General features: G+C 58.9%; 1 protein-coding gene across 5 annotated transcripts in view; it reads right to left on the bottom strand.

The window, feature by feature from the left end:
* The window catches only part of SLC66A3 (solute carrier family 66 member 3), a 14,751-nt gene extending 5,318 nt beyond the window's left edge, over positions 1 to 9,433 (bottom strand). The window contains exons 1-4 of one of the 5 annotated variants that reach the window (XM_019451923.2): positions 9,069 to 9,428; positions 3,609 to 3,691; positions 3,431 to 3,500; positions 1,322 to 1,379 (exon numbers count right to left, since the gene is read on the bottom strand). In XM_019451923.2, coding sequence (XP_019307468.2) covers positions 1,322 to 1,379; positions 3,431 to 3,500; positions 3,609 to 3,691; positions 9,069 to 9,211 — 354 coding nt within the window. In that variant the 5' untranslated portion in view covers positions 9,212 to 9,428. Of the gene's footprint in view, positions 1 to 1,321; positions 1,380 to 3,329; positions 3,501 to 3,608; positions 3,692 to 3,811; positions 4,424 to 9,068 lie in introns of those variants that run through there. The other 4 variants (XM_019451905.2, XM_053891158.1, XM_053891157.1 and 1 more) reach the window with 4 other exon arrangements.
* Positions 9,434 to 10,377: the final 944 nt, after the last annotated feature.

Here is a 10,377-nt window from a genome sequence, read left to right on the forward strand (position 1 = left end):
AACACAGGTCACGCCGGGAGCACATGGCTCGGACGACTGACCCCAGGTGGGAAGACGGCGTCTGCAGCCCCGGCCGGTGGGGAGTCGGGGTCGGGACCGCGAGCACGGCGGACCGGGCCTCGGAAAGCCTGGGCACGAGGACTTAGGTAGGGCCCTGTCCACTCATGTCAGGGGGAAGGCCACTGCCGAGCAGATACGCTAACCGCGTCTGCTGGACCTTCCACCGGATCCGTCTTCAGGAGGAAATGCCATCTTCGGAATCAAGAAGAAGGAGTCTTCATAACCAAGGCCCGGAAAGATTTCGCAAATAAAAATACACGACGCCCGGGGAAACTTGAATTTCAGATCAACAACAAGTAATTTCTAGCATAGGTACGTCCCGTGCAATATTTGGGACATACTTATGCTAAAACCCTGCCCATTTGCTCCCCGTAGGTCACAAGGTTGGAATGTCACACAGAGCCAAGTTCGCTTTCCAAGCAAGGGTCACAGCCAAGGCGCTGGGGAGGGGGGTGGTGAAGTTCATGAGCCTGGGTGTGGCAGGCAGTGACTGGTGACCACGGATCCTTCTCCTTCTCCCTTTGGGTGGAGAAGCGGCATCCAGTCACTTTGGAGAGAGGATCTGGGCTCAAATGCTCCCTGACCCACGCTCGGAGTCCTATTCTCACACTATGGGACTTTGGGGCCTCACCCAAGGTAGGATAAACGCACAGGGCTAACCGTTTTCCAAGGACAAAAATGTTCCGGGGGGGGGAGAGGGGCAAAGTTAAAAAAAAAAATCATGAGTATGGGGCCCGTGGGTGGCTCAGCCGGTTAAGCCTCTGACTTCGGCTCAGGTCGAGATCTCGCAGTTCGGGAGTTCAAGCCCCGTGTCGGACTCTGCTGACAGCTCAGAGCCTGGAGCCTGCTTCCGATTCTGTCTCCCTCTCTCTCTCTCTCTGCCCCTCCCCCACTCATGCTCTGTCTCTCTCTCTCAAAAATAAATTAAAAAAAAAAAAACATCAAAAAATTAAAAAAAAAAAATGAGTATGTAGCCCATGTGTAATCATTAACCTGATAAGAAGCTCTTTATTTTAGGCTCATTCTACCACCGTTGCTCGTTCTGTTGCTGTTAATTACTTCCCCAGCCAGGTGCTCTACGGCCCCCCGAAAAAGGAAGTAAGAAAATGTTACCAAACGCCTAAGTGGGACTAACGTCTTGTAACATTGGGGTAGGACTGCACTTTCACCCCTTTATCCTTCAATAAGCAGGTTAAACACTCGGCCCATCAAGTTCTTTGCAGGAACGGCGGTCTCTCTTCTCCAGGGGCGATGCACTTACCATGGCCAGATCGATGATCCACTTCTGCAGGGGAAGGACGAACCACGAGGCCACAAATCTACCGAGCGCTAAGGGAGACAGCAGTGGCTCGGCCGCCCCCCACCCCGCGCCCGTGGGGACACGCCAAGAGCACGGAGGTGACGCACATAAGCCAACCTGGGAAAGGCTCTGCGAGGACCAGTCCGATTTGGAAAAGACAAAAATGGCTCAACATAACAGCAGATCACGGAAGAAAACTGCCAAGCGCCCTGCCTTTGTGGTTCTAAACGATTCTACCCGCCCACTTCATTCCCAGCCATGCAGACCTCTCCAGGGTGATGTCAAAAGTGAGGCATTTAAAGAAGCAGCTCAACATTTTGCAGGCACGTTCTGCAACATTTTGCAGGCACGTTCTGCAAAACTGGGGTCACGTGAAACTCTCTTTCCCCCTTTCCTGCTAACCCCAGTGTAAACCCAGGTGGAGACAGGAGGAACGAGAGCGGATTTTCATCACGCCCAGTGAGGTGGCAAAAAGCACAGAAAGTCAGGCTCCAGAAGCCGGGCGGGTGAGGAGATGACCACCAGCCTCTGCTGTGACCTTGGGCAAGTCCCATTCCTTCTTTTGACCTTGGTTTGCTTATCCGCAAAACGGTCTTAACATTCCTTTGCCCCATCTACCCCCTCAGTGCCTTGGTGCACATCAAGCGCGCTACGATTATAATGAATGACATTACTTAAATGGAGAGATCGAAAGAGACAATGCCTGGTGTGACTAGAACGAATTCCTGGCAACCTGGTCAACGCCGGAACGGCAGCTGGAACCTAGGCAGATGAAATCTTGTTTTTAAAACACTCTAACTCAGTTTCTTAAACAGAGGGCACCCAGTTAAATTTGAATTTTCAGACCAACAAAAACAGTCTTTTAGTATAGTATGACCCATGCAATATTTGGGACATACTTATGCTTAAAAAAAAAAATCAGTTACTATGGTAACCCTACTTCTGGTTCATCACCACTCACAGGAGGAAGTTATAAGTATCCCGCTCATCCAGGGAGCTGCCCAGCTTTTGCAGTCCACAGCCTCACCACCCGTACAAAGGTAAATTGTCGTATTTTATTTAAATAGTAAACGACACGACGCTTTTCATCTTCAAAGTGCTGTTTTCGAGACCCTTTTACCGGCTGGGCAGAGCTGCGCAGAGAGAAGCTGAGTGGGGAGGATGCGTACAGACAGCAGGGGGTCAGGACTCAGTCCCCTCCCTACACAGCCGCCCAGTCGGACAGCTGCCGTGAGGCTGCCGCTTGCTCAGCTTGTCCTGTGCTCCTGGTACTGTGATCCTTGCCACAAGGTAGGCATGACTGTGTCATTTCACAGGCGGGACGGGACAGGACAGGACGATTGCAGCTTAGGGAGCTCCTGGCCTGTGCCCACGAACACCCAGGGGGTGGCCGCAGCAGGTGTCCCCCAGCCTCCACGTCCCAAGGCGCCCAGCCCAGCGCAGACAGGAAGGGTGCCCTCCCTCTCTCCTCCACCCTGCGGGTGTACGAGTAACCCGCTCGGGTCACTTCGCAGCCACGGCCGCATTAACTGGCTGCCACTGGAAAGGCTTTCCTGGCTTTTTAAGGACCGTGAATTCCCAAGAGAACCTCTGAAGGTTTACAGAACCGAAACAAGAGCCCGGCCCCTGTTCACAGAAGAGGCATCGTGAGTGAGCCTAGGTCTCTGTCACGACCAGATGCCCCGCCCACCCGCCACCACCAAGTCCCTTCTAATGTCTTGGCCACGATTTTTGCTTTGAACCAGCCGTCCAGAACCCGCACGCCCACACTGTCGGGCAGAGAGGGCGCGTTAGTGGCCTCTGAGTTCACGACAGACATTCCCGTTATTATGACTTCACATACTTGGGGGACATTTTCTCAGGGAAGAAGAAATGTCTCCGCCTCCCCTGAAGAATGAAGCTGGGACGGGCCTGGCGCCCGGGGCTCGGGGTGGGGGGGAGGCCCCGGGCAGGGTACATATTCACTCACGCGCATCTGGGATCTTTTTCAGTTTGACCACAAGAACGCGGCTCTGGCCAAAGCACCTGACTCCCCAGTCCCATCGGATCCCTGGACAACGAAAAGGATACACGGCCATGTACGGGGCTGCTCCTTTCACGTTCCCGTTGAAATGGAAGGCACACAGCAGGAGGAGGACGTCTGAAAGAGAAAGGCTGTGAGGGAGGCGGGGGGGGGGGGGGGGGGGGGGGGGGCCAAGGGCTGTTGCCTGACCCGGGGGGGGGGGGGGGGGTCCGAGGGGCCGGTTACCTTGTACGATGAGAATGGGATACTCCAGGTAGGTCAGCAGCGGGTACTCATAGTAACACTGGTACCGGAGAAACACCAGGAAACTGGGGAGAGAGGGGGGAGCGTCTGAGCTGGGGCCGGCCCAGCACAGGGCGGCGGGGAGGCCCGGCCAGCGCCCAGGAGCCCGGGTTCATGTGCAAAACCCTGGACCTGCTGGTTGGCACCTGGAAACGTCAGGGGGTGGGGGGAGATTTCGCACACAGAGCGCGGGACCGTAACTTAATACTGCCCGCAGCTTTTCGAGCATCCGGGACTGACTGGGAGCTGGGCGTGGTGCACGTGGTCGCTGCCGGAGATGGTGGCACAAGTGAGTTTCACTGAGGTCCGAGCGGCAGGCCAGGACGAGAAGAGACGGTGCTTCTGGCCCCTGGCTGGCTGGCCCTGAGCGGGGGAGCAACCACCTGGATGATTCCTGCGGCCGTCCGGAGTGCTCCCCATAGAGGAGGAGCAGTAGGTGAGAGGCATAAACAGTCATCAGTCCCTTAAGAGAATTCCAGCTCTGAGGGCCGCCTGGGGGCTCAGTCAGTTGGGCATCCGACACTTGGTTTCGGCTCAGGTCGTGATCTCACGGTTTCGTGAGTTCAGGCCCCACGACAGGCTCTGCGCTGGTGGCGGGGAGCCTGCTTGGGATTCCCTCTCTCCCCTTCTCTCTCTGCCCCTCCACCACTCCTTCTCTCTCTGCCCCTCCACCACTCGCAATGTTGTTGTCTCTCTCAAAATAAATGAGGAAGAAAGAAAGAAAGAAAGAAAGAAAGAAAGAAAGAAAGAAAAGAAAAAAGGAGAAGCAAAGAAAAGAGAAAAAAAAGAAAAAGAAAAGAGAAGAAAAAAGAGAAGCAAAGAAAAGAAAGAAAAAAAAAGAAGAAAAGAAAGAAAAAAGAAGAGAAAAAAAAGAGAAGCAAAGAAAGAAAAAAGAAAGAAAAAAGAAAAAAAAGAGAAGGAAAGAAAAAAGAAAAGAAAAAAGAAAAGACAAGCAAAGAAAAAAGAAGAAAAAAGAGAAGAAAAGAAGAAAAAAGAGAGAAAGAAGAAAAGAAAGAAAAAAAGAAAAGAAAGAAAAAAGAGAAGAAAAGAAAGAAAAAAGAAGAGAAGAAAAAAGAAAAGAGAAGCAAAGAAAGAAAAAAGAAAAAAAAAGAAAGAAAAAGGAAAAGAGAAAAAAGAAGAGAAGGAAAGAAAGAAAAAAGAAAAGAAAAAAGGAAAGAGAAGCAAAGAAAAAAGAAGAAAAAAGAAAAGAGAAGAAAAAAGAAAGAAAAAAGAAAAGAAAGAAAAAAGAAAAGAAAGAAAAAAAGAGAAGAAAAAAAGAAAAGAGAAAAAAAGAAAAAAGAAGAAAGAAGAAAAAAAGAGAAGAGAGAAAGAAAAAAGAGAAGAGAAAAGAAAAAAGAAAATTCTAGTTCTGAGAGGCTGGAATTTGGTGGGGCGGGGGGGGGGGGGGGGGGGGGGGGGGGAGGGGGCAAGTAAAAACCTGAGGACCCGACCCTTGTCAGAACAAAAGGCCTGAGCTTCCGGCCTCTCCAGCTCTCGGCCCAGCCAGTCAGCTCCCTAAGGACCTAAGTCCCCCTGCTGTCCCCTCAGAGTCTGTTTCATCCCCCAGGTGAACCACAGCCTCCATCACTCATCCAGATGTAACCCCTCTCATTTCCTCAGCTGGGGGGGGGGGGGGGTGTTCACAAAGCACCCAGTGGGCTGGGGAGCCTGTGCCCTTGATCCTGTTTCCGACCTTGGCTGAGCTGGGGGTGAGGGTCACAGGATGGGGGGGAGGCCAGCAGTGGCCCGAGCACGGGGGTCTCCAGACCAGGCCTCCGGCACCTTTCTGTCCACATCTGAGGGGGAGCCCAGGGGGCCAGGGGAGGGGGCAGCTTCAGCTCACCCACCCCTGCAGAGCAGGGCTGCAGCCAGCGGGGCCCGTGCACGGGAAGCCTGGACAACGACCCTGCCGAATGAGCGGGCGGTACATCCGAGCAGGCGCTGGGGGGTCTTTGCCACCTGCTCGCTCTTCACTGAGCGCACCACCCCCCCCACCCAGAGTGCAGCCACAGACCTTCAGGACAGGCACGAGCCCTAGGGTGTCAGAGCTGAGGTCACGGCCATCCAGCGTGCCCTCCACATTTTACAGACCACTTGGGGAGACTGAGGCCCAAGAAACCAAGGTCATATGAGAATTCAGGGAAAAGACGAAGACGAGCGCATGAGTTTCCCCGGCCACCAGCAGTGGTGCCTGCCACCAACCCCCACCCCACCGTGGCCCTCCAGGGAGGCAGGGCGGCCAGGCTGGAGTGCGCACGCTCTCTCGCTCGCTCTCTCTCTCTCTCTCTCGCTCTCTCTCGGGGATCCAAACGTCCAAGGACAACCATCTGTCACTCCTGTGGCCTGGAGCAGCTAGGTGTCCTTCTTTGATTTTTAATGTCCTTCTTTTCATCAAAAAGTAATACATTAGAACCCTCCTTACAATAAAGTCAGGCCGAACGGTGTCTGACCCGCGGCCCCACACACCTGTTAACATTCCTGGTCCGCTCTGCAAAGTGACTGGAGTTTCCTTCTTCCACACACAGGCTAGAGGTCTGAACAAAAAAACTACACATGTGCTCACAGAGGCAGCGGCTCGAGAGCCGCTGGAGCCTCTTCCAAAGGAATTTTCAGCCAGACACCAGAAGTCGGCCTGCTGGGCCTGGAGAGAGGATGCAGGGTCCCCCCCCCCCCCCCCCCCCCGCGCGCCGCCGGGCTGTCTTGTCTGGGCGGAGGGCTGAATCGGGAGTCTGAAAAGCCATCCACGGAAGGTTCCAGAGCAGGTGCAGACAGCAGAACTGTGTCTGGAACCCAGGAGGGCACAAGGGGGCAGAGCAGGAGGCATGCCTGGAAGGCCTGGAAGGAGGGGTGTTGGAGCTGCTGAGGCAGGCGCGCTCCCATCAGCCGGGGAACCCGGGCGCGGGCGGGGGGCGGGCGGAACGCTGGCACAGCCTGGGCAGAGAGGTGCCCGCTATGCACTTCCTGCCAACTTCCTCCCCGCTTCCCCTCCCCGAAACCTGTCTGGGACACCTGTTCCAGCAACGGAGAAAATGAGCAGCCTGCTGGCAGGGCAGGGCGCACCCTCCCCCGAGCCCCCCCGTCTGCCTGGGGTCCCGTCTGTGCCGCCTTCTGCGCCAGACACGGTGCGGCCTGCAGCCAGCCTCCCCCTCCCCCAGCCGGCTGAGCCCGCTTCGTCTGCCCTGCAGGCCTCCCCCTCACTAAACGTGGGGCCTCCAGTGGAGGTTTGGTCAGCTCCTTTTCTTTGCTGACGCGGGCGTGTGGCTGTCGCCCTGCACACGTCTGGAGGCACTTCTAAACTCCAGGCATTTTCTTACACTTCACACCGATCCGCATTCAAAGCCATTTTCTGGTCTCACTGAGAGACAGCTTATGCTCCCATTGACCCGGTTCTCTCAAAAATGGGCTTTTAGCGTTAACAGATCAGGACCCAAGGCAGGTAGACGTCCCCCAAGAATTTATTCTGGCTTTTGCTTCCCAGGATATATAGGGTCCCCCTGATGGCGATGCCCTCCGGGGTCTGTCTGCCGGAATTCTGGCTGCTACCCTGCTCCTGGCCCGGTAGGGGGCGCTCGTGGGCAGGCAGGCAAGGCGGGCACCAGGCACGGGCAGGCCTGCGGTGCCCCCCAGCTTCTCCAGGGCCCTCACCAGCGAAGGCTGGGGAAGGAAAAGGGAAGGGGGCAGGGTGTTGCCAACCCGCTCCCCCACCCACGATATTGCTGACGAGTCTAGGAAGCGGAAAAACCCAGTGAGTGTGGAGGGCGGGGGTGCGCCAGGCTTCAGGATGGAAAGGGCCAGCCCCGGGTGAAACCTAGGGCCCTGCTGCTGCCGGTGAACTTGGGCACGGTGCGTCACTTCCTCCGCCTCAGGCTACTCTTCTCTGGGGATGAAAACAATGCTTACTCCCTAGGGCGCCCTGAGGATCGAGTAAAATAGCGGCATCCGGCCGGGCCTAGACACAGCCACGCGCACACAGCAGCCTGCGTGCCTGGGCCTCCACGAAGCGTGAGCTGCAGGCCGGCCGATCCCCGCGGGACACGCACGAAGCCTCCTCCCGCGCCGACTTCAGCTCCCCCGCCCACGCGAGCCCACGTCCATTGCCAGGAGGGCAGGTGTTGGCGAGGTGCACGGTTGGATAGAGTGACAGCCGACACCTGCTGGCAGCGCCTGCCGGGTTGTAGCGTGTGGGCAGGCTCCCGACTCGCCTCCTTGGGCATCAGTCGGGCTTCCACTCACCCCGCAATGGGCCAGCCCCACCTTCCCAGGCTCAGGGACCCGTTAAAAACCGGGCCCTCCCCCAAGCCGTCCACGCCCTCCCGGACACTCCCCCGCCGCTCCTCCCCCTCTCCCCTCCCCACCCGAACTGACGCGGCGGCCACTTCGAGGCGGTGGAGAACTCTCCAATCCTCGCTACGCAGCCTGGGGGGTGGGGGTGGGGGGGTCCCAGTGTTGTGGGGTCGTTTGCAAATCAGAGCGGGGTCACAAACCCGCCAGTCGGCCGACTCTCTCTTGATAAAGCATCTCCCCCGCTGGGCGCGCCGGGCGCAGGACCCCCCCACCTCCCCCACCCCCGAGGTCTTCTTCTCCCTCCCTTGCCCCAGGCTACTTTCCAGCCCAGGCCCCCCGGGGTCGTGCTTCCGCGGAGGACCCGCCCGCGCGGTCGCCGTGTGACAAGCCGGTTGGGGGCGGGGGGAGGGGGGCGGCGAGGAGCAAAGTGGGGAGGACCGGCCTTGCCAGGGACTCGCGGGTAGACTCCCGGGCTTCACGTGCCCCGCTCTCCCACCAATTCGAGGCCTCCCAACCGAGTTTTAGAACCCTGCCCTTCGCGCTTACATCTTTAAATACTGAGTCAAGGCATCCACTCCGGATTTCTGATGGATAAGCGCTCTCCCAGCGGCACTGGCTCCTCTCTGGCTGGCTGTGGCCCGATTCGTCTTTCTCCCCTTCCTCCAAAGAGCCCCCCATTCTCGGAATCCCCCCAGCCCAGGTGTTAACTTTCTAAAGGCGGAGGATCAACGCCTCGCTTTACACGCGAGGAAACCGAGACCCGAGCTAAGGGGTATTGGCGGGGGCAGGGGGAACTCAGGGCGGACGTGTATCAGAGGGCCTCAGGTGCAAATGGCCTAGTTCCAAGCCGCGCGGTTGCGCTGGGGCTAACGGGGCGGGGTGAGGGCCTGGCCAGGGGTCGGTTTCCCCGATCTGTAAGCTGGGCACGCGCAGTCCGTGCGGGGAGCGGCAAATAAACAGGGGAGGCGAGCGGTCCCGGGAAGTGCCCCCCAGCGGCCGGGCGCTTTCGGCCCCGCTCCCCGGCCCTGCTGAGACCCACGGCGCGCTCCTGAGCTCCCGGGCCGTCCAGGCCGCAGAGGCGAGCGGGGAGGGCAGCCGCCCCCGCCGCCCCGGCCTTACCCCGCCAGCTCCAGAAGTAAACTCGGGAGGCTGATGCCCCGCGCGCTGCGCGCCGCCAGCACCGCGGAGATCTGCGGCAGCTTGAGCGCGGCGCACACGCCCAGCGTGCTCCAGTTGCAGAACAACAGCAGCAGCTTCTCCATGGCGCCGGCGGGGCTGGGGGCTCCGGCTCCGGGCGTGGGGGCTCGGCGGAGGCGGCCGCGGCGCGAGGGAGGGGCAACGGCTCAGCTCTGGGCCTCCCCGGGCGCTGAGTCCTTCCGCCTTCCCTGGGCACCCGCACCCACGCCCACGCCCTGGGCCGCCCCGCCGGGGTCCGCCCTGTCGGGGTCCGCTCCTCCGCCCGGATCTCCGCCCCCTCCCTCGCCCTGCCCCGCCCCGCCCCGCCCGGGCTCCTCTCCCCTGCTCCGCCCCCTCCCTAGGTCCGCCTCGGGTCCACCCTCGCCCGGGGTCCGCTCCTCCGTCCGGATCTCCGCTCCCGACCCCGCCGGCGTTCGCCCCTCACCACCCCGGACCCCGCCGTCCACCTAGTGCGGGTCTCGCCGGGACCCCGCCCCGGGGCCGCCCAGTCGGGGAGCGCTCCGCCCCTTCTGTCCGCTCCGCCCCCGGCCCCGCTCCGGCCCCGCCCTGTCCCGGGGCGGCCGCTGGGCGGTGCCCTCCGCAGACCGGACGCGCTGCGGAGTCATTTCTCCGTGTTAAGCTCGCGGGGTGCCGAGCTGCCCGGAGACCCCCCCCCCCCCCCAGACGGTTCCGCTTTCCCGAGGGTTGGGTGGGTACAGGCTGAATCCCGGGAGGGCGGACGTGCACCCCCTCACGGGGGGGCTGGACCGTGGTGTTGGGGTTTTGCACTCCCTAAGTGCCTTCCTTTCTTCGTTTTTCTGACTATGCATTTAAGAGATGAAAACTTGGAAGGACGTTAAGGACCCAACTTCGTTTACGTGCGTCCTCCTCGTTTTACCTGGGGACACAGGCTTTGCCCGTCACTGAGGGGTCACTGAGGGGTCAGAATGGCCCGGGGTCGGCTCACTTCCCGCCCTTTCCCGAAGCTGAGTGGGGGGGGGGGGGGGCGCCACCCGGGCCTTAGCCCTCCAGGCCCCTGGAAGTCCCGCCCTTCACCACTTCAGAGGGAAAGTTTTTTCTTAAGGCGGTTAAGTAGATTCTGTGATCCAAGAAGGTAGACGCGGCAGAAAATGAAGGGGCGGGGTGTGTTCTCCAAGCTCTTAGAATCGCAGAAGCAGGTCCCGGTCATGGAGCAGAAAAAAGTCACAAAAATGCAACGCCGGAATCCACGGTGGCTGGTTTGGTACCGTGA

Source organism: Panthera pardus, unplaced genomic scaffold (genome assembly GCF_024362965.1).
Source record: "Panthera pardus isolate Hobbes unplaced genomic scaffold, ASM2436296v1 HiC_scaffold_26, whole genome shotgun sequence".
In the NCBI taxonomy this organism is placed as follows: Eukaryota; Metazoa; Chordata; class Mammalia; order Carnivora; family Felidae; genus Panthera; species Panthera pardus.